The sequence below is a fragment of the Nymphalis io genome, chromosome 29 (genome assembly GCF_905147045.1).
Source record: "Nymphalis io chromosome 29, ilAglIoxx1.1, whole genome shotgun sequence".
Lineage (NCBI taxonomy): Eukaryota > Metazoa > Arthropoda > Insecta > Lepidoptera > Nymphalidae > Nymphalis > Nymphalis io.
Window position 1 is genome coordinate 6,715,809 of NC_065916.1, and position 23,222 is coordinate 6,739,030.

The window sequence follows — 23,222 nt, forward strand, 5'->3', positions numbered from 1 at the left end:
TGGGTTCGGAGTCCGTACTGCCACAAGCCATATACTCGGTCTTCGCAACATTTAGCATCAGACCTCCCCTCTCTAGCACACCCTTCCACTGGTTCACTTTTTGCTCCAATACCTGTTTGTAGTGTACATTTATCTCAGTGATGATAAAAATTGAACTCATATTTTTGAAGTGTAGTAAATTGTAAAAAAGTGGTGCCAGCTTGTCTACGGCAATTGATAATAAAATGAAAGGGTGACTTTGTACTAAAAGCGCTTAATAAGCGATTGATCTAATTTCATTTGAAATAATATTTAAAATGCAAAAACTTTGAAGAATAAAATAATGTAGTAAAACAGTACTACATATTTTTTGAAATATTTGTTACAGTCTGTCCGTAAACAGTAAAAAGTAAATAATCTGTAGTCAACAAATTAATAGATTTATTATTATCTGTGGGCTGTGTTTATTATTTTGAATGTTGACGGCCGTTTCTTTTTAAAAATTACATACATTAATAATTGAACATTCATAAAGTTGGATACGAATTTATTGTAATTTGTTAAACATATTAAGTTATATAATTTAAAATTATTAAGATAATCTTTTGAAATAAAAAAGTGAAATATGAGAATGGGTAGGTAATTTAAAACTTTAACAAGTAATTGTTTGTTTTTTGACTGCATAGGTATTTAATAAATTATATAATTAGAACTCGAGCCTATTTTGATAAACATTAAACTTTGCTTTTATATCCGAATCATAAATGGTTTGGATTTCTGGAGGTGTTTGGGGGATGAAGAAGTATTTGGTGGATAATTTGTCCCTTATAATAACTCATAACTATGGCACTTACATTGGGAAATAATGCACTGTTTTTAGGCTTCAGCTTTATAAAGCTTTAAGAAAGGTTATGTTAAACGAATAGTAATCAACACATATGAGTATCATCATTTAATTTCATTTTGGTAGGCGTACAATTGTGGTAGGAACAGAATAATTTCAAGAGTGCAAGCTCGTCTGGGTAGGTACCACCCACTCATCAGATATTCTACCGCAAAAAAGCAGTACTTGGTATTGTTGTTTCGATTTGAAGGGTGAGTGAGCCAGTGTAAATACAGGCACAAGGGACATAACTTAGTTCCCAAGGTTGGTGGTGCATTGGCGATGGTTAACATTTCTTACAATGCTAATGTCTAAGGGTGTTGGTGACCTCTTACCATCAGGTGGCCCATATGCCCGTCCACCTTCCTATTCTATAAAAAAAATATGTATATATATGTTGTCAATTTTATACAAATAAATTAGTGGAGTGTTTGTAACAGACCTATGGTTGCTCTTACTTCTAATGCTTGTGTTTTAAGTATTTTTAACATATTTATGTCTATAATATCGAAACAACATTTTAAAATTTATTTATATATCATGTATATGAGGATTGTCCTTCTCTTTTATATTATAATAATAGCCAGGGTTATAGCGGCCAACAGACAGTCTTTATTAGCTATCATGATGTATAGTAATCAATATGTGTGCATTTATATCTGTAATTATATATGTAGTAGAGAAATGTGTTGTTGGGAGTTGGCAATGCCTGAACTGGCTGCGAAAGTGAGAATTTACATTTTGTTTATTCTATGCCTGATGATTAGTAGAAGTATAATTTTTAAAAATAAATTTTTATTTCAGAAACTGATGAATTGTCTTTAGAAGAAAAATGTGAACATCTAATGAATGTGGTTGTGGAGTCCCGTAAGAGGTTCGGTAAAATGTGCATAGATTATGAACAAAAAGTGTCTCTTGTAGAAAACAAAATACTTAATTTGCAGATAGAAACAATATCAAATTATCGGTTCAAGTCTAAAAGTGCTACAACTAATATAAATATAGAGGAAATGTTGAAAGAAGTTGACGAGTTTAAAGATGAAATTATAACTAGTCAAAAAAAGGTTGATAATTTGAGACAGAATGTAAAGAACACGCAGAATGTTGTGCATCAGCTGAAAGTTGATAGTGTTGGAAGAAAGTTGAGGAAACCTTTAACAGTGCAAGCTATGTTAGCAGATGCTAAGAGTAAAATAAAAAATTAAATTGTTGTTTTCTTTATTTAATTATAAATATTAATAATACTAATATTTTGTTAAAAAGTTTTTATTAAAGTAATTTAATAAAAAAAGTAATTTATTGTAATAAATTTTATTTATTAAAATTGTTTACTCAATATAATAATAAAAAATATAGACCTGTGACGGTTACACTATAAAATTCTAAGTTAGTAAATTAAATCAATGATGCCTTCTCATACTGAAGGACCCATACCCAGGACCAACGTCAAATTCCTCTAAGTATTAATTAAGAACCCCTAAATTTTTTGTTGTAGACTCGGTTTGAGAGGTAATTTCAATTACAAATTAAAAATACAAAATAGATGTTGAATTTATGCGGGTGCATTTTACTCATTTAAATACATTAATTCATGGCCTAATAATATTAATGACGATAACAATAAATTAAACCATTTTTATTTTTCATTCATTGACTAGAAATCGAAGTCCTCCTACGTTTTGTACAAGCACATTGATCGTTGAGCTACTATTTCAATCTCAATATATTATAGTTTTTGTTTTTTTTATATTGAAACAAGTTAGTTTCTCTGCCTACGATAAGTACCGATTTATTCTCAACAATAAAATATTTATTATCTACGTCACAAAAACAGATTAAAAATATCACTATAAAAATTCATAGACAATACTTTTATAAATATATTCAATAATAATTATTAGATTAAATTAAAAATTATCCTTTTTTTAAATATTTTACTGAAATTATTTTGTTATATATCTATTTATGAAATTATAACAAATCTTTTTGTGGTTTTTGGTTGCCTGGCAACTAAATGAAATATTGTTTATTTTAAGCAATTATTGCTCACAAATATTTATAACGACTTCTGTCACTGTTTATGGTAAATTGTTTTGCATACAACAAACAACTGATATAGAAATGACTGATATTAAAAGTGCATTTAAAAAGCACTGTATTGTGCCTGATATATTGACAATAGCACCATCCGAACTCATAGATATTCAATATCGTGGTGGTATTATCGTCGACTTAGGGAAAGAACTGACTCCTACGCAAGTCAAGGATAAACCTACGGTAAAATGGGCCACCAAAGATACCGAATATTACACTTTGGCTTTAGTAGACCCTGATGCTCCAAGTCGCGAAAATCCAAAGTTTCGAGAGTGGCATCATTGGCTTATTGGAAATGTTTATGGTGGTGATATTAATAAAGGTGAAGTTATTTCTGATTACATTGGATCTGGACCACCTAAAGGAACTGGTTTACATCGCTATGTATTTTTAGTTTACAAGCAACCGGAAAAATGTGACTTTTCAAAAATCAAAAAACTCCCTAACAATTCAGGAGCTAATAGGGGAAAATTTTCAATTTCCAAATTTGCTCAACAATTCAAATTAGGCCCTCCTATAGCTGGTAATTTCTTTGTTGCAAAATATGACGATTATGTACCAAAGTTATACGCACAATTAAAGGATTAATTAATTATGTATTAAAAATTATATAAAAACATGAAAACCGGTAATTTAATTCAATAAAGTATATGGCAAGCTTTATTCGAATAACAAACCATGATTGTTTATGGTCTCGATCGATAATTATTTCCGCCTCCGCGTGACAATCTCATTTTTTGGTCCAGTCGCCATATCATCCGCCATTACATTTTGGAGTTTGCGTAAATTGGTCGTTGCATTGTCAGCGCGTCTAACCACAAAGACTTATCAGTGACATTTATAGTGTTCGTGCGTCGTATCGCAGCGTTTCGTTACAACAAAGAGTAGAGACGTTCAATCGTATGTCCATCCAGAATCTCAACACATTCGACCCATTCGCCGATGCTATCAAAAGCTCGGAAGACGACGTACAAGATGGATTAGTCCACGTCCGGATCCAACAACGGAACGGGCGTAAGACGCTAACAACGGTGCAAGGCCTCTCGTCGGAATATGACCTGAAAAAGATCGTGCGGGCATGCAAGAAGGAGTTCGCGTGCAACGGAACGGTCGTGGAGCACCCGGAGTACGGCGAGGTGCTGCAGTTGCAAGGCGACCAACGCGAGAACATTTGTCAGTGGCTCACCAAATCGGGACTCGTGAAACCCGAGCAACTTAAAGTGCACGGCTTCTAAGCCGCATCACCGACACGTAACATGTCCATCGCCGTGACATCATCATAGTTCTTCTAATATTATGAGAGCGTGCGCGTTATAACCCTATCGAATATGTATTTAGAAAGTACCGACGTTTACAGAGACCATTGGATTGAGGCCATCCGGCCTCTCGCGCCCTGTGCCTTGCTGTCTCCCTTAACTTAATGTATCATAAATGTAATTTTGAATATCGACGCCGTCTCTAACTCGGACAGCCTTAGTTGCAATCAACGCCGAACGAAATAGTAAATAATCATTTTTGTTTTTTACGACATTATTATAAATTGCTGTAATAATTATTATATGGTGTGTCTCAATTATTAAAACATGTTTTTGTACCAGTGTCTTTCATTTATGCATCGGTGACGGTTAGCGTCCTCGTTCCTATAACGGGATAAGCAATGAATAATAGTGAAAGTATGCGGGGCGTGCTAAGTAGTTAAATTCCTTGCGGATCTGTCACGCGAAATGATTTTCTTCCGTCATACTTATTATTATAACAATGATATTTGTATTAAATTATTCTATAACAATTGTATATTTAATGACTCTTTATCATGATTTATAGACGAGACCGTCGTATTATCAATTGTACAAATAAACTAATGATATTAATAAAATATCTATGTAATTCATATAAGTCGTAGATACCATTATGTCGAAATATTACAAAATCAACAGATAACAATAATTCGAGTTTTTGACCTAATTAAAGAACACTTAGAATTAATATTGTAAATAGAAAGTTACCCTGTGAAAGAATAATGCATTATTATTTTTTTTACTTTGCATTAAAAAATAATTGTTAAGTAATTAATTTAGTGATAGAATTTTGTGCCAAAAGATGTATTGTATTTAAATATTTCATATTTAAATTTTAGCTTGCGTATGAGTTTAAGGAAGCAGTCTGTATCACTATGTACGTGACTCATATATTATGACTGCAAGGCTGAGGTCAGCTTACTTCGCATTTGATCGCCTACTTGAAACAATTCTATCTTATGAAACCGCTTCATGCGTCATTGTTTCACGAATGATTTGTTTACTTTGTCAGTAAAATTAAATAAGGTGTTGTTTAATCAAATCAGTGATTCTTTTGATCAAATTTGTGATTTATATGAAATTGATGACTAGAATGAAAAATTAAAAACGATGAATCTAAAGTCCTAAATACACTTTGTTCAAATATGCATTTGTGGGCCACTTTTAATTTTTATAGAAAGCATGAAATTGCGAAGAACGCGTGGTAAGATGTAACACGAGGCTGGTAGCATTATTTACCTACTATGTAAATATCTTAATTTAATAGTTTAGTTTTTTTAAGTACAATAGATAATATTGACATTTTTTTAATAGTAATAATGATAATATAATATCGTTCAGATTATTTCTCGATAAATAAAATAATCTTTTCCTATAACCCACAGCGACTTTCTAACCTCTGTAATGAGATGCAGAATGGTGCAATGCACCATTGTACAGTGCTTGCTAGAGATGTGAGGCATATACTATAACAGGTTTCATAATTAGGTACCGACTTGGACATCTCCGCACTAGGTCTCTTAGCAGAGTATGAACGCGTATCAAGTATTTAGAAGTATTGCTGTGTCGCAACGCGGAGACTACACAAACACTCACAAAATGTGCTTGCAAGTACTGTGAACATTATACACTTTTGCAGAGATATTACTAATGTATTTGCAGCTTCCGTTACATATCCTATTCTATGAGTATTCTTACTATGAGTAATACAGTTTCAAAAGAAACAAATAACTCTTAGATAGTAGACTTATAAACTAGATTCAGCCCACGTGGGGGGAGGGGAACGGGTACTAGTTACCCTATGCTCTTTTCTGTGCCCCTGACGACGTGTTTGCAAAATATCATGATGGTTGAGTAGTTAAGACGTGAAAGCGAAACATACGAACAAATTCATATTTGTATTTTTAATATTCGTATGTATTATATATTAGGTGTAAGACATTATATTACAGGTATATTTACAATTTATATGCTTGTAGATTTGTATATGTGTTATAAAAATTTCAATTTCAATCGATTTGTTTTATTTTAACCAAAACTTTATTTTATAAGGAAGAAGGACCAACGGTTTTACGAGATGGCGGTATGGAGTTCTGACTCCAGTTGTCATTCAGAATTACTTAAAATAAAAAATACAACATTCTTTATTGGCCCGAGGGTTTGAACCCAGGAATCCGCGGCGTTATAAGCAAACCAATACACCAACGAGGTGGTTTTTATAATATTATATTAATTAATCAAAAATATTCGATTTACTTTTGCGATTTAACGAAAATCCATTGATTCCTCTGTGAAACAGAATATTACAGGAGACTCGATGAGCTTTACCAAGTTTCTCACCGTCTCATTGGAGTTGAACGTTTTCCTCATTAAAGCTATTCAAATTAATCACTCAATTTAATAGCGGAAACGAAAGTTACGACTTTGGACATTTTATTTATGAAAATAAGTGGATGATTAAGTGTGCCAATTAATAATAAAATATTTTTTCGGATTTCGTGAAAATGTAATGGTCTAAGACCTAATATATTATTACTTTATAATTATTTTAAATGCGAATGCGTTTTTTTTGTTTGTTTGCTTGTCGTGCTTCCACGATTATTAAATCGATTATAATAAAAATGCATACACGTTACCAGAGGTATAGAAAAGGGCATAGCGGACCTAACACTACCTCCCATTTCACGCACGGGCGAAGCTGCCAGCAAAAACAATATTAATATAATATAAATTTGTAATTTTTGTATTTCAAGTTTCTTTGATGTTTCTTAATATATCTTCTTATATATTTTTAATATAGAGATTTATATATAAAAAAGAACTAGTAACAATTGCTAATTTCTTGTTTACTGTAAATCGAATTTTTTAAGAGCTTCACTGCAGTAAACGCTAATATGATGTGATTCACTTGTACAATATTCTCTTTAAAAGTATTTAGCTTTATTTTAGAAAAATAGTATTGCATATAACCATTTGAAATAAGCTTCAAACCTTTTTCTCAAAGACAGAGGAGGCCTTAGCCCAGCAGTGAGACAGATCCATTTACTTATTAGAATTTCATTCAAAATAAAGTGGAAAAACGGAATGTACTGATGATTTCATGTTTTGACATTGACTTTTCTTGACGTACTCGCCTTCAATTTATTTGGTTGCTGAATTACTTTTAATCTCGATGCACATATTACCGTAATATAAATGGTCTTAAATCACACCATACCCTCCTGTTATGTAATAAAACATCTAATTCATACACTAGTGCATTAAATAAAAGCTTATCACATTAAGTAATATTTTTTACTTTTAAGGTAATGTCAAAAATATTTATTGAATTTTACGTTTTATTATTTTTATAAAACACTTGGCATTTGATTTTCTAGTGATAATAGCCTTTAAACATGTCGGATAAACATTTAACGCTGGGCCAGCGTGTTATGGTGATCGGCAAAGAAGTTAAGGGTTCTATTGCCTATGTTGGGAACCCTACCTTCGCTACTGGGAAATGGATCGGAATTATATTAGACGAAGCCAAAGGGAAGAATAATGGAACAGTTCGTGGACACTCTTATTTTCGTGTAAGTTTATAAGTTGCAATTAAAAATTATATATATTTTTTACATATACATAACAAGGGAAAATATACAAAGATGGTCTTTTATCTAATTGCGTGATCTCTTTGATAAAATCCTTCAGCTTAGGACACAAAGTAATATGCTCATGGTTATAAGAGATCTAGAAAAATATTGAATGAAAGTATTAGGTCCTTACATATGAAATAGACGTTTGGTATGGGAGGAATATAAAGTCAATTTTTTTTTGTAAAATATATTTTATTAATCAAAGTAAGCACCATTGTTATCTATGCACTTTTGCCATCTCATAGGTAGTTCATTGTTCCCTTTACTAAAAAAACCATGGGGGTGAGAATCAATAAACTCTTTGAAGGCAGTTTGGACTGCCGCATCGGAGTTGAATTTTTTTCTTTGTAAGAAGCTGTCCAAATTCCGGAAAAATGGTAATCTGTTGGAGCAAGGTCCGGGAAGTGTGGTGGATGTCACTGACTATCCAATTGTAGCTCATCTAACTTAGTGGTTGTTGTGTTGTGCAGTGTGTGGTCTTGCATTGTTGCGAAGCAGAAGAGCGATTGAACAATCTTGGTTGTTTAGCAGCTAGTTCTTCTTCATGGTTTGCAGTTGCTGACAATAGGTATCTGCCGTAATCGTTGGCCAGATTTTAGAAAGCTGTAGTGAATGACACCGGCGCTAGTCCACCAAACATTCATAAGTAACTTTTTCTGAGTCAATTTTCGTTTAGGGCAGGATTAGGCTGGGTCTCCAGGGTTCAGCCATTACGACGAGCGCTTCCGATTATCGTACAGTATCCACTTTTCCTATTTTATACATTTATTTATATTATCCTTTCATTATTGTGTCTGTTGAGTAACACAGCAGTCGATGCGTGTTTACAAGTTCGATTCACTCAATTCATGAGGTACCCATCATTCAAGTTTTTTTACTTTCCCGATTTGCTTCAAGTGGATAAATACTGTGAGTGGATAATAGTTTTATCACTTACCCCGAAGCCTGCAGTTATCTCTGAAGTGCTTAGTGATGGATCCGCTTTTAAAATAGCCTTTAATTCTTCATTTTCCACTTTGGTCTCCGGCCGTCCACAGGGTTGGTTCTGAAAATCGAAATTTCCAGAACGAAAACGTTGAAACCAAAAACGTACCGTGCTGTCTTTTCGACCCCAGCGCCGTACACATCATTAATACTTCGAGCTGTCTCTGCAGCACTGATGCCACGGTAGAATACGTACTCGTAAATATACCGATATTTCATGTTTTCCATTGTGCGGTAAAAAGCGACGCCAAAGAAAAAATTATGAGAAAAAAACAAATTAATGACTATTTTCAAAATTTAAATGTATCAGCTAAATGAATTTATACATTTGAATTTGGAATTCTTAACCAAAGAGGAGATATTTCAGATCAAAGTGGTCAGCTCGACAAAACGCTAATTTCATATGTAAGGACCTAATATTACCAGCAAAGCTTAGAAGAAGAATGTATAAATAAATGCAAGCACTATAAATATGATAGTTTCTTAACTTTTAGTTGTGTATTTTTTTTTATTTTTATAAGTAGGTACCTGATATTACACATTTATAAATTTTTTTTAATGCTTAAATTTCTTTTAATGCTCAAGAAGGCAATGAGATTAAATTTAACGAATTAAATTACACTAAAAATGGCTGATAACAAATTAAAAATCATGAAAATAAATATTACAGTGCGAAGAAAACTACGGAGTATTTGTACGTCAGACACAAATACAGCTCCTCGATGCTGATGACAACCCCATGGAGACGTCCATGACAACATCTACCGAGGAAAAGCCTGTATCTAACAGGAGATTAAGCAGGTAATAAGCATAATTATTACTTATAAATATTAATTTGACGTTGCTATGCAAAAGAGTGAGTAAAATTTAATATAAAGTTAATTAATAAATATTAAAACTATCATATACAACTCAATGTAATCAGATATTTTGTCATTTTGTTGCATAACACTGTATTTTCAAATATTAATTGTTTTAATGACATTTTAGTTTGATGAAAATAATACTTGTGTTGATTACTAATGATTAAAAAAATATTTACATTAAATTATCAAATAGGTTTTATTAATGTTTTATAATATATATAATAAGATAGAATATTTAGAAATGATTGTGAAGGTTAATTATAATATTAATATGATGGTACAATATTTAAAACGAATCGCATCTATTTATTTAAAAGTCATCGTCAAAGGCTGGTAACACCAAGCCAGGATGCTGGCAACACAAGCAAGACAACTATGAAACGGTACTCATCATACCTCACATACGCTAATCAGCTATTTCTCGAAAGCTATAAGAAGATAAAGAAATATATGCTACAGTCATTAAAGCTTTAAAAAAAATGCTTTTTGTCTCAATTATATAAATTGACGATAAATTACAGATTAAAAATAAAAATGCATTTTCATTCCGTTAGGAAAAATTTATCGTATTATTTATTTTAAAACAAAAGAAGTATAAGACTTATTTTTTGGTAAAATTTTGTAATACTCTTGTCTGATAATATATAAATATCAATATTTTACTAGTTTCTTATACAATGATGTCATGTTTTCTCGATTATACTTGAGTTTTAAAAATATTTTGTGGGTGAAAAATGCAGATCCAGGCAATTAAAAAAAAATTGCCACAATAATGAAATATGTAAATAGGTACAAAGAGAACAATTTTTTTTCAATTAGTAATTTAGAAGAAGCTTTAAATGACTTGTATCAAGAGCAGTAAACTAATTAAAAAAAAAAAAAACATATTTTTATACTAATTCAAAAAACCTTTGCTATAATAATTAACATCGTTCAATAAGATTGGCTTGTACATTTGAAAAATATGTCGATGTTTTTTTGTAAACAATTATTAAACGAAATTGTGAAATGCCAATCTTTTTATCTTCAGACTATAATAGACAGAATAGAAAGAGATGACATGATTATTTTATAGATTGTATACGAATCGTTCAATACTAACATTTTTTAGAATATTAACCGTTATTACATAGTTATTTAAACATTAATATTAACATTCTTAGCAATCATTTATTTAATAATTTCATTTACAAATATGATAATTACATTATTTTTTAATTATTTAAAATTGTCATTAGCGTGTACCATTATTTTTTAATTAAAAGAAAATCGAAAAACCGTTTTATCAATAAATTCAATTTATGGTTAAATTTTTAATATTATAGAATTCGTGATATATGCAAACAAACATGCAGTGTTTAGTTTTGTTTCTGCTTTATTTAAAAAATGTTAATATGCACAATTTTGTCTAATATTGTATAGTCTATTTTACTTCTAAAGGAAAAGCGGACAGATAAAGTCCCTGACATACGAGGAATATCTCGAATCAATGTTACAGACAAAATTTTGGATAAATCACTTATGCTCATAGCATTTATGGCCTGAAGTAAAGATTATTATTATTATAAATGAGTCTTTTTACATTCCAAGGTGCCTTTGCCTTCTATAATAAAAAAACAGAACTTCAATAGCGTTCGAGGTTAGGGTTCAATGATATATATACAGTTTGGCATCTAGTGATGATATAGCAGTGTCAAGTGACGTGAATATATTTGAATTCATTTCGTTTCCTAATGCTTAATTGGAATGGAAAATTTAATTAAACTAAACATTTTTTTACATGCATTGAATGCAATAGTCTGATTGATGTTTCGTCTTTAATTAGAAATTAGTTTTTTTATTATTCTTAATTATTTACAAACAATAATGGTTTAAGCTTAAATTTAACTTAAACATTACCATTATTTAATTATTATTTTTTTCAATTTCAAATAAAATACATTTATTTTTCGATTTTCTTGAAATCATTAGAAATTTTAACTGATAGAGTGTGTTTCTTTCTCGCTAGTATAACAGTGGCCCAGAGGTCTAGACCGACTACGTGAGTACTAGCTGCCGTAGATATGCACACGCTTAAGCTTCGCACACAATACCGCTTTTTTTATAAAGGTCCGGCTACACGTGCGTAGGTAAACTCTGAGAGTATAATGTTTGACGTTTGCCTGCGCAAACTATTCGATCGTGTTACATTAACATTATCAAAGTTATAATTGTTCTTGATTGGTCGGTTTTATATTTGCGTGTGGCCGGAATTTATTAACTAAATTAATAAACCGTGTCTTGAAATGCCGCTAATGCGTATTATATGTTGTTAAGACTTAAGTAATCGAATGTTAGATTATATACTTATATTTATTAAATATATATTTTTAAATTAGATTAGTGTGCGTGAATACATTCCAATTTTTAAAATAAAAAGTTAAACTGTCAAAGTGACAGTTTTTTTAGTCTATGTCCGGTCTATGGTGTGTAGAAGAGAGGTAAGAAGTATCTTTGTGTGTAAAAAGTTTTCCTCAAAATGTGTGGAATTTAGAAGGCGCTATTTAAGATAGATGATAACATTTAAAGGAGCGCGCAATTGAAAAAATAAAACTTTTAGAATTTAAAGAAAGATATATATCCGCCTCCAAACGGCGCTATTTTTAAATTATTTGTTAATCAAATTTATAAACGCATTAATGTTATTATCAGGTTAAAAATGGAGAAAATAGAGAAATACACTCTAGCAATAGTTGCGCCATTCTACAAATTTGTGGAACCTCTTATTCTATACATTTTCGACTTAGAGACGTCTTCGGATGAAGACTCAAACGAGACACATCTCCTTACTTCTACACTCCATAGGAACTGAGAGAATGCGTTTCTGACAGGTCCTGATAAAATGGACGATATAACTTTGTACTGGCGGAGGATGGCGATTATTGTATGGTATTTAGCATTAATTTGCTCTAATAACGAATAATATCATAAACAACGATAATAATTTCAACTAATAAATATGAAAATATCATTTCTTATAATCCATAACGCTGTTACAAAATTATATCGAGTTAGTAAAAACAAGTGTATGTTTGTAAGTGTATCACTGACAGATGACAGGTGACAGAAAACTCTCTCAGCTGCTGGACTTTAGATACTGACTGCGTATGAGGAAGCGGGACAGATATATATTATTTATTTCATCTGTTAACATATAATTATTTAGTAAGATAGAGATAGAAAGAGAATTGCGTTGTTACAAATGCACTTGCTATATATCGATATATTATAAAAGTGATAATAGCTAAATATAAGTATAAGGGTTTCAAATTTCTTTTGCGACAAATAAATGAAGATTTTTAAATGGCGGTCGGTCTCGTCCTAACCCTACATATGTACATATGTAGGGTTAGGCGAACTGTTTTTCTAACCATACAACTAAGACATGTACATGTCTTAGTTGTATGGTTAGAAAAACAGTTCGCCATTAAAAAATAGTTTGATTTACAAACGCGAATCATTATTGTTATCTCTTAAAATGTTTACGTAGTAACGCAATGGAAATTATATATAAAATACATTGATAGTTTAAATTAAATTATTTATTTGTACAAATTTTTTTAAACAAATCAAAATAATCACAAATTTTATTAAATATATAATAATTATAACGTAATTTGTTCATTCATCATATATTTTAAAGTTTTTTTTGTTGTCTGTACTAACATAAATGGAAAGTGCTTCAATCAGTCAGTAACAGCATGTTAATGTCCCACTGCAGGGCTAAGGCCTCCTCTCCCTTTTGAGGAGAAGGTTTGGAGCTTATTCCACAACGCTGCTCCAGTGCGGGTTGGTAGAATACACATGTGGCAGAATTTCAATGAAATTAGACACATGCAGGTTTCCTCACGATATTTTCTTTCACCGTCAAGCACGAGATGAATTATAATCACAAATTAAGCACATGAAAATTCAGTGGTGCTCGTGGTGTTTGAAACCACGATCATCGGTTAAGATTCACGCGTTCTAACCACTAGGCCATATCGGCTTTTAACTGAAAAGTACTTATCATGATTAATTTTCTTTATTAGCACGCGTTACGTTCCCGTTTACGCTACGCGAGTAACCTAACTGTACGCAATGAGTAAAAAGACATGAAAAGGAATACATCTCGAGTCCAACTAGCGCTTTGATATTAAGACCTTTGTCGATAAACAGAGGTCGTCACTTGTAGTAAAAAAAATACAAGTGGTAAATAAAATAAAATCTCATTTGATAATATGAAAAAAAAATGCTGTTTGTTTATGTCATAGGGTCTACAAATACGGTCTGTATTACAACTGCATGTCATTTGCAGAGTCCGTATTTCCTGAGAGGTACAATGTTGGTGTCTTCATATCCAGAGTAAACAGGTTTCTTATAGGCAAGCGTGCTACATCTTAGACCGTGTCGATGCTTAACATCAGGCAAGTCAACGGTCAAACGCTGGCCTATTAATTATAAAAAAAAAAAAATTACAGACCTCATAGTCTGTGTGCAGTTGTTTTTCTCTCACTTCCATTACTCAACCGTCAAATGTTGATAACAGACTTATATGTGATATACGATTTTGATGCGTGTATACTTGAAATTTTATAATTATAACGGTCAATTTCGCATATCGCTTTCTGATATTCTACGACCGTTTTCTACGGTGTCCCGAGTTTGTTCCTACTGAGTTTATAAGCGTGTTGTAACGCAGGCCGTGTGTGTAGTAGAGACTTAGATACATATGTACATAGATTGGTTAATGTTACAATTTATAGGTCGTTACGTCATTATATATTGCAACACGTTATTGCTTTCACGATACTGAAAGGTAACAGCTATTTGTTTGCAGTTTCAAATTTATTATTACAATATTATTTAATATTTTCGATATTTGAAAATGGTTGTTTAGTTAATTAATACATTTTAATTAAGTCGTAACGATATAAGTATTTATATATATAATCGTATATAACTCAAATATATATAAAGCTTATATGTTATCGTGTCACAGTAATTGTCGTTTAAAATTTTTTTATTAACAAAATAATATATATACGTATGTATTGTTTTTATTATAGTTCTAATTATATGTTGCGTTAATAATATAATATATAATATGTGTAGTGTTTAACATATTGGTAATTAAATAAGGGTGCGGAGGAAGGCGTCGCCTGCGCAGACAAAAACTGGAAGTTTATCGATGTCGAGGTAAAATTTATAAAATATAAAGCACAGTATATAAAGCACGTTATGTATATACTTTAAATAAATGTTCGTTATGTTTTTTTAATGTAAATATGTTCTCTTGTAAATAAAATGTACTTTTATTGGGTAATTATTGCATAATTCGCTTTATTTTTAGTTAGATTTGTCTTTTTTTTTCGATGTATTAAAGTTCTTTCAATGCTATTCGTTTGTTATTTATACATTTTGTTAACTGGTGGTAGGGCTTTGTGCAACCTCGTCTGGGTCAGTACTACCCACTCATCAGATATTATACCGCAAAACAGCAGTACTCGGTGTTGTTGTGTTCCGGTTTGAAGGGTGAGTGAGTCAGTGTAATTACGGGCACAAGGGACATAAAATCTTAGGTCCCAAGGTTGGTGGCGCATTGCTTATGAAAGCGATGGTTAACATTTCTTACAATGCCAATGTCTATGGGCGTTGGTGATCACTCGTCCGCCTTCCTATTCTATAAAAAAAGCGGGTGATTAGTTTAACAATGCAGTGTCTCCTTCTTTCGAATGTCTCATCAATGATTATAGAGCGAGATGACAGTTTTTCACTTAACACCCCTAAACTTTGTTTATATTTACTTCCGACATTGGAAAGGGTTATAGAAATTCCTTAATAAAAATTTTTTACATAAATTGTGCTGATTCTACGTAATATTTATGTAATTTAACAAGACAGGCTTATTAGGAAATCAATATATTCTTTAGTGAAGTGCCTTACACTTTTGAATCGTTATATACGATTATATTAAAAGTGTCGCCGGCTTAGAATGTAGATTCTAGGTCGAAGAACCGGTAAAATAGTTCAGAACTCATTTTCTTCTATATAGAAATGAGAAAGGAATTGATATTGAATAATATGTAATAGAATAAATTAAAAAAATATAATACTATTTGAATTTTATGCTTACACCGGTTCGTAAATAAATATGTCGGCACTGCATCGCTTCTTATATCTAGTGGCTAAAGCAGCAGATCTCGAGGTCCTGAGTTCCAATCCCAGGTCTGACTAATTCAAAGTTATTGAGTTTTTCTGTCGAAGATTCTCAGTGGCAGCCCGCAGTCTGAAAGTTTGAAATAGACTCCCGTGCCCCGGGAAGTACCAGAGAGGTTAGCTAACTGTGCAGGAAATATTATAATGCACAAGTGTGTGCGCAAACATAGATGCACTCTCGTCATCCGATGGGACGGCAATCCGACCGGAAAGAGTTTAGGCGCAGGACGAACGGCTTTTACGTGATCTGTACGAAAAAAGCAAGTTAAACAGTAATAATAATATCCTGGGACATTATTCAGACACGGCCATCTGATCCCAAATTAAGCAGAGCAATTAATTAATTTAAAGCCAGTGTAATTTCAGGCACAAGGGACATAAAATCTTAGTTCCCAAGGTTGGTGGCGCATTGGCTAAAAGCGATACTTGACATTTCTTACAACGCCAATGTCTAAGGGCGTTTGGTGACCACTTACCATCAGGTGGCCCATATGCTCGTCCACCTTCCTATTCTATAAAAAAAAGAGCTCGTGCTATGGAAACCAGACAACTGATATACTACATATACTACTTTTCTTTTGTAAATACATACTTATATAGACAATTACACCCAGAGTCAAGACAAACAGACATGTTCATGCACACAAATGTCTGTCCTAAAGTCAAATCGATCGTGGACGCTATCTAATGAGTAAAAGAAACTACTCGTATCAAAATAGCATATCATCGTTGGCTTTAAGAGTTATAATTGTAGTAGTAATAGTCAATGTCTCTTATGACGTTCTGACATTACACGATTGTTTACGTTGAGTTTCAAGTGTGCGATAAAGAGGGAGATATAAATAATATGCCTATTTCATTCTTCGAGTTCAAATTCGATTGACGGTGTTAAAAACGGTTCAGTGGTTTAGCCGCGAAAACGTAACGCATATACAGTTACTGTTAATAATATTGGTATAAATGTAAGGATTTTAATATTTGTTGAATTTTTCATATTTCTTCTTGTAAAAAATGTCTGCTTATATCTTTTTTTGTTTTCTTCATTTATTGCTTATTTATAATGTATATAGCATGTTCTTAAATGTTGACTGTAATATATTTTGTTCTTTGTAGAGAATGTATTGTCTCTTGCACTATTCGTTCTACACACACATAAATGCTATTAATATACCAATATAATTTGTCTGTGTAATTGTATATACTCACGGAGCTTATTCTTTTTTAATTGATTTATTACTTTATTGGCGAAGATTTCTATTTATTATGCCTAGCTTAAATAAAATAGTAAAATTTTAATTAATATTTTTGTGTTTTTGCTTTTAATTATTGTTTTCATTCATATATATTGATTTCCTTATTTACTTCAAGTAAATAATAAAATTATAAGTAATTATTTATCGTGTTTTGAATTCAACAACCGATTGTAATGCTTTGTACATAGCTAACAAATATTATGTAATATAATAATTAATTTTAATTGAGATTTTAAGAATGATCTCTAATGTTACAAGATAACTCAAAAACCTAGTGATTATTATATTATATATATTGCCGGATAATTGTAAATTAGTTTACACATATAATACAAAAAAAAAAAAATGAAAGGTACCGATTTTAGTTAAATTTTATATTATTCACTTGGTGGTAAGGTTTTGTGCAATGCACGCCCGTCTGGGGTGGTACCCACATATTCAACCGCCAAACGACAATGCTTAGTATTGTGCTCCGGTTTGAAGGGTGATTGAGCCACTGTAACTACGAGCACAAGGGACATCACATCGTTGTTAAAATATTGTAAACTATCAAAATTATATATCGAGATTTATTATAAACTAACGGCCATTACGATTTTACATTGACATATATTATAATAACTTAAAATAATAATGGATTAAATTTATGGTTCCGAAATTAAAATGGTTGTTTGTTTGATAGGAAATTATAATATTTTCATTGGAGTTACGTTATTCGAATATGCTATATATTGAAATCAACTTACTAGCAAATATCGGGGCAGTTCCAGGACGTCACTGGCGAGCAGCCGCCAGTCGCTTACGTCGTATGTCTCCCCGACCGCAGAGAGGTCGGGTTCGCCAGACCTCACTGGCAAGAGGGCGTCGTTTGTCGAGGTATGATTTATTGATTTTTAATTTCTCATGACATGTATATAGTAGCTCATAAGATTGCAAATCCATCGGGTGATGAGGTCTGGTCGATGAAAAGTTATGGAGTTTTTCCTGTGAAAAAATAATTACTAGTAACTCGGAGTTTAGAAATTGGCAATGTTCACTTCTTCAACGTTTATCCTCTCGTATCTCAGAAGGCACGTGAAGCCCTTGGTCTTTTAACCCGAACTGTTTCCGGTCGTGTCGAGTTCCAGTCTCATCGAAAGGAGTAAAGATTACAGTTGTGTACACACACTTGTGCATTAAAATATCCCTGTGCAGTTGCCCAGTCTACGTCGACATATCATAATTGTATTTTTACTTATATTAATTAATCCTATCAATTTATGTAAGTTGTTAACACAGTAGGAAATAATCTTTTCACAGACTGGTTTCGTGGAGACGCTCACGCCTCAGTTTACACCCGGTCAGAGCTTAACTTCTCCGCAGCCCGTGTCCACCGCGATGGAGGACAAGCTTGCCAACATACAGGCACAGCAAGAGGTTGGTGCACCTTTCTTTCGCTGGAAAAACGCATTTACGCGTTTTCGCCATATGGGACTCGCTAGCGCTGAAGGCTAAATAATCACTAAAACACCAGCGGTACACACTCTTTCTCTTCGAGTGAGCGTCACGGGATCGCTTGCGCACACTACTTTGACGTAGGCCCGCCTGGGCGGGCCTCCATTCTTAAGGAGGTTTCCGGGGTACGGAGTAACCACCTAGCCCCAGCGGCGCTTACGGCAGGAGAGAAGATGCGCATAGGATCGGCGCCTCCTTCCCGTTCTTTTTACACAATCAAGTTACACAGATAACTAAATGCAATAATAATAATAATAATAATAATATCCTGTGACATTTTTCACACACGGCCATCTGATACCAAATTAAGCTTGTACAAAGCTTGTGCTATGGAAACCAGACAACTGATATACTACATATACTACTTTTTTCTTTTGTACTTACATACATACTTATATAGATAATTACACCCTGACTCAGAACAAACAGACATGTTCATGCACACAAATGTCTGTCCTGGGTAGGAATCGAACCCACAAACTTCGGCGTGAATCTACCAACCACGCCAATCGGCTCGTCAGATTGACTTATTATTACTAATTGACTTATTATTTGTCTTTTTTATTATCTACAGCTTATTACATAATTATTATTAAATCAAGGTGTACCACCTTCCACAACTATTTATAATGGTAAATAGTAAGTGGTCGAAGCTAAATAGTCGTAATAGGTCGTGGCAAATAGTCGCAGTGACTTCAGTTCTTATGCACGAATGACTTACATAGTAATAATGTATTTTAGATAGATATCTGTATTTTCTTATATTAGAATCTGTATCAGAATCTACCTATTTCCAGATTGTCACTCTAAAATCTGAAGTCGAAGATCTCAAGGAAAAACTCGAGACGCTGAAGGTTCGTCGCGCCGAAGACCGGGAGAAGATTCGGGAGTTGGAGCGAGTGCGTCTCCAACTGGACCAGGCGAATGAGTTCAAAGCTAAGATCATGGAGTCGCAGGCGCAGCTTCAGAGGGATTTGCAGAGGGCGAAACAAGAGGTTAGTGACATACGTAATAATAAATTATCTGTATAAAAAACAAAACCGACTTTAAATAAAATTCGAGCCCATAAAAAAATCATTGGTATTCTCTCTTCAAATTTAAATGGGACCAAAGTATACTCAAATACCAAAAATCCAAATCGGTTCATAAATGACGGGAGTCCACAGATAACAAATACATATAAAGAAAAAATCAACCGAATTCAGAACATTCTCCTTTTTTGGAATAATAGTTTTATGGTCTCCTGTAAATGTTCTATTCAGATAATCTTTGGAGTGTACTCCACCACGTTGTTTCACTCAAGTTCGATAGGTAATATTTAATTATATACGTTTATCTGTCAGAATTTCATTCGGCACATAAAGGTTCTCCCATTATTTTACTTCATCGACGATTATGACACGTAAATTGCTTTTAATTGAAAAAAAAGTCTCAACTTTACAAATAAGGTTTTACTGTACCGTACCGTAACAGCCTGTGAATGTCCCACTGCTGGGCTAAAGGCCTCCTCTCCTCTTTTTGAGGAGAAGGTATTGGAGCTTATTCCACCACGCTGCTCCAATGCGGGTTGATGGAATACACATGTGGCAGATTTCAGTTAAATTAGACACATGCAGGTTTCCTCGCGATGTTTTCCTTCCCCGTAAAGCACGAGATGAATTATAATCACAAATTAAGCACATGAAAATTCAGTGGTGCTTGCCCGGGTTTGAACCCACGATCATCGGTTAAGATTCACGCGTTCTTACCACTGGGCCATCTCGGCTTTTACTGTATAGGTTTTACTGTATAATTTATATATTATTATATATAAAAAAAGATATATGCTCATAATATAACATAAGAATTAATTAAGAAACAAAGAAAATTAAACTAAAGACTAAATAAAACGAAATTTTAAATCTTGTAACAAAAATTAAAAAAAAAAAAGCAATGTAGCAAGTTGCAATAATCAGATTTTTTAAAGGGAATCCCAATTCTTTTTGAAAGAATTAAAAATGTCGAAACCCATGTCTACTGTTGGTATTGCATTATATTTCTGAACAACACGGTCCAATTGTGATAATAGTACACAAATACATCTTGATTTTTTTTTTTATAGAATAAATAGGCGGTAATGTGGTGACCAACACCCATAGACATCGGCATTGTAAGAAATGTTAACCATCGCTTACATCGCCAATGCGCTACCAACCTTGGGAACTAAGATGTTATGTCCCTTGTGCCTGTAATTACACTGGCTCACTCATCCTTCAGACCGCAACTCAAAAATTCCAAGTGCTGTTTTGCGGTAGAATATCTGATGAGTGGGTGGTACCTACCCAGTAAAGTAATGAATACCGTGTAATTTTCAAGGTGCGCGAGGCGCAAGAAGCGCTGGACGTGCACAACGACGAGACGGCCGAGCTGCAGGAGGCGGCTGAGATGGCGGCGCTCGACAAGGAGATGGCGGAGGAGCGCGCTGAGGCGCTGCAGCTGGAGCTGGAGCAGTGCCGCGAGAAGCTGGAGGAGGCAACTCTCGACCTGCAGCTCATGCGCGCCGAGATGGAGGCCGGCGGGAACATACGTGAGTGACCTTGTATATTCACTTGTGGGAGTCGTTTCTGATGCTTTCTTGTCTACTTCCTGCGGGAGAACCCTCCGGTTTCTGCTCTACTTGAATAATAACTTCGCTGCTATACCCTATTATAATATAAAAATATGTTACTTTGTGGGATGCCCTATGACTCACATTTTAATTAAATCTTACTTTTTTTTAATTACTCTATTATTTAAATTGTCAGACCAACCTCCCACACTATACGACCATTTATTTTTTCGTAATGGTAATACTTCTCATAATCATTACTTATGCGAGCCTATGTACACTCACAAGGTTTCATATATAAGATATTTATATCAATAGATTGGTCTTAATATTAATATTAATTATCCTATATAGAAATGTTCTGGAGTTATCACTTTTACAACACATGAAATTATGAAATAAACTTATTTATTTAATAATAATATTTATAAAAACTTAATTAATTTATTAACAAAAGTTACTTAAATTTTTCTTAGTAAATATTTCTAAGGATTCAAATTCATCTATAATTTTGTCTTTGATTTATGTCTATTGTAATATCGTTCTTGGAATGTAATAACTTCTAAATGTGTAATTTTCTTCAAATCCATATCATATTTCAGACACGACCGCTTTAATTACACATAATTATATGTATTTTGCACATTAATTATTTTTTTTAAACCGTTTGGTATATGTCTACTTATATAGTTTACGGTATATAATGTACTTTATATATTATATTTAAATATATAATAAGGTGACCGTCCCAAATATTGGCACTACTATCTGTTATTTAAATAAACTTCTGTTTTTTTTTATAAAATAGGAAGGTGTCTGTGTGTTCTGTCAGATGGGTCACCTGAATATCGCCCATAGATATTGGCGCTGTAAGAAATATTAAACATTCCTTACGTTACCAATGCTCGACCAATCTTGGGAACTAAGATGTAATGTTCCTTGTGTTTGTGGTTACACTGGCTCACTCAGCGTTCAAGACGATCCACAACAATATTAAGTAATGCTGTTTGGCGGTTGAATATGTAATGAGTGGATGGTATCTACCCAGACGGCACATAACTACCATAAAGTAGATACCACCAAAAGTAGCAGAATTATATTTGTTTACGAAAACCGAGATGACTCGGTGGTAAAAACGCGTGAATCTTAACCGACGATCGTGGGTTCAAACCCGGACAAGCACCACTGAATTTTCATGTGTTTAATTTGTCGTTATAATTCATCTCGTGCTTGAAGGTGAAGGACAACATCGTGAGGAAACCGGCATGTGTCAAATTTCACTTAAATCTGCTACATGTGTATTCCATCAACCCGCATTGGAGCAGCGTGGTGGAATAAGCTCCAAACCTTCACCTCATTTTTGAGGTGAAGGTTGGCATTTTTGAGATTCCTTTTGGGAAAGGAGGCCTTAGCCCAGCAGTAGGACATTCACAGGCTGTTATTTAATTTACTTTATTATGTAATGAGAAATTGTTGTATGTATATTATTTATTTCGATCTCGGAAATTGCTCTTACGATTTGCCTCCAATTTTGTAAATTGATAGACGAAGTTTGGCTTTTTAAGTTTATCCAAGAAAATAATACAAAATATTAAGCATAAATTAAAAATTAAACAGGGTTCTGTTGCCTTTGTACTAATTAATCTTATTAACAAAAAAAAATAATAATGGACGTATAGTTTTTACGCAAAAATCAATTTGAAATTAAACAAAGCTTTGAAGTGTCAATAGTTGATTATCTCACCTTATATTTATTTAACTTTAAAACTTATATTATTTATAATGTATTCTTTTTTCTTAAATATATATATTTTTTTATTTTATAGAAAATATCGATCGTCTTATGCATGTACGTATTATATATTTATTTATTATGTGTGTGTGTTTCACATTAATCTTTGTTACAGAGTAT

The 23,222-nt window shown here is 32.8% G+C and overlaps 4 protein-coding genes across 9 annotated transcripts in view; all 4 read left to right on the forward strand.

Annotated features, from left to right (window-relative positions):
- The first annotated feature begins 478 nt into the window (after positions 1-478).
- LOC126779674 (uncharacterized) lies at positions 479-2,077 on the forward strand. The gene is made up of 2 exons (XM_050503834.1): positions 479-614; positions 1,667-2,077. Exons 1-2 carry the CDS (start codon positions 605-607, stop codon positions 2,065-2,067), a joined length of 411 nt encoding a protein of 136 aa, XP_050359791.1. The 5' UTR covers positions 479-604; the 3' UTR covers positions 2,068-2,077.
- Positions 2,078-2,930: 853 nt separating this feature from the next.
- Positions 2,931-3,544, forward strand: LOC126779656 (protein D3-like). Its single transcript, XM_050503811.1, has one exon. It carries the CDS (start codon positions 2,984-2,986, stop codon positions 3,542-3,544), a length of 561 nt encoding a protein of 186 aa, XP_050359768.1. The 5' UTR covers positions 2,931-2,983.
- Positions 3,545-3,683: 139 nt separating this feature from the next.
- Positions 3,684-4,550, forward strand: LOC126779698 (eukaryotic translation initiation factor eIF1). The gene has a single exon (XM_050503859.1). The coding sequence runs from the start codon at positions 3,859-3,861 to the stop codon at positions 4,189-4,191; it is 333 nt and encodes a 110-aa protein (XP_050359816.1). The 5' UTR covers positions 3,684-3,858; the 3' UTR covers positions 4,192-4,550.
- A 2,831-nt stretch (positions 4,551-7,381) lies between these two features.
- Positions 7,382-23,222, forward strand: part of LOC126779443 (dynactin subunit 1) — a 42,166-nt gene continuing 26,325 nt past the window's right edge. Inside the window, exons 1-9 of one of the 6 annotated variants that reach the window (XM_050503395.1) lie at positions 7,382-7,559; positions 7,632-7,826; positions 9,544-9,674; positions 11,748-11,780; positions 14,900-14,956; positions 17,979-18,105; positions 18,529-18,645; positions 19,521-19,718; positions 21,079-21,289. In XM_050503395.1, coding sequence (XP_050359352.1) covers positions 7,650-7,826; positions 9,544-9,674; positions 11,748-11,780; positions 14,900-14,956; positions 17,979-18,105; positions 18,529-18,645; positions 19,521-19,718; positions 21,079-21,289 — 1,051 coding nt within the window. In that variant the 5' untranslated portion in view covers positions 7,382-7,559; positions 7,632-7,649. The remainder of the gene's footprint in view (positions 7,560-7,631; positions 7,827-9,543; positions 9,675-11,747; positions 11,781-14,899; positions 14,957-17,978; positions 18,106-18,528; positions 18,646-19,520; positions 19,719-21,078; positions 21,290-23,222) is intronic. The other 5 variants (XM_050503396.1, XM_050503398.1, XM_050503397.1 and 2 more) reach the window with 5 other exon arrangements.

Coding starts and splice junctions, on each gene's coding strand:
- LOC126779656 (XM_050503811.1), top strand. CDS start 2,984: ATGACTGATATTAAAAGTGCATTTAAAAAGCACTGTATTGTGCCTGAT.
- LOC126779698 (XM_050503859.1), top strand. CDS start 3,859: ATGTCCATCCAGAATCTCAACACATTCGACCCATTCGCCGATGCTATC.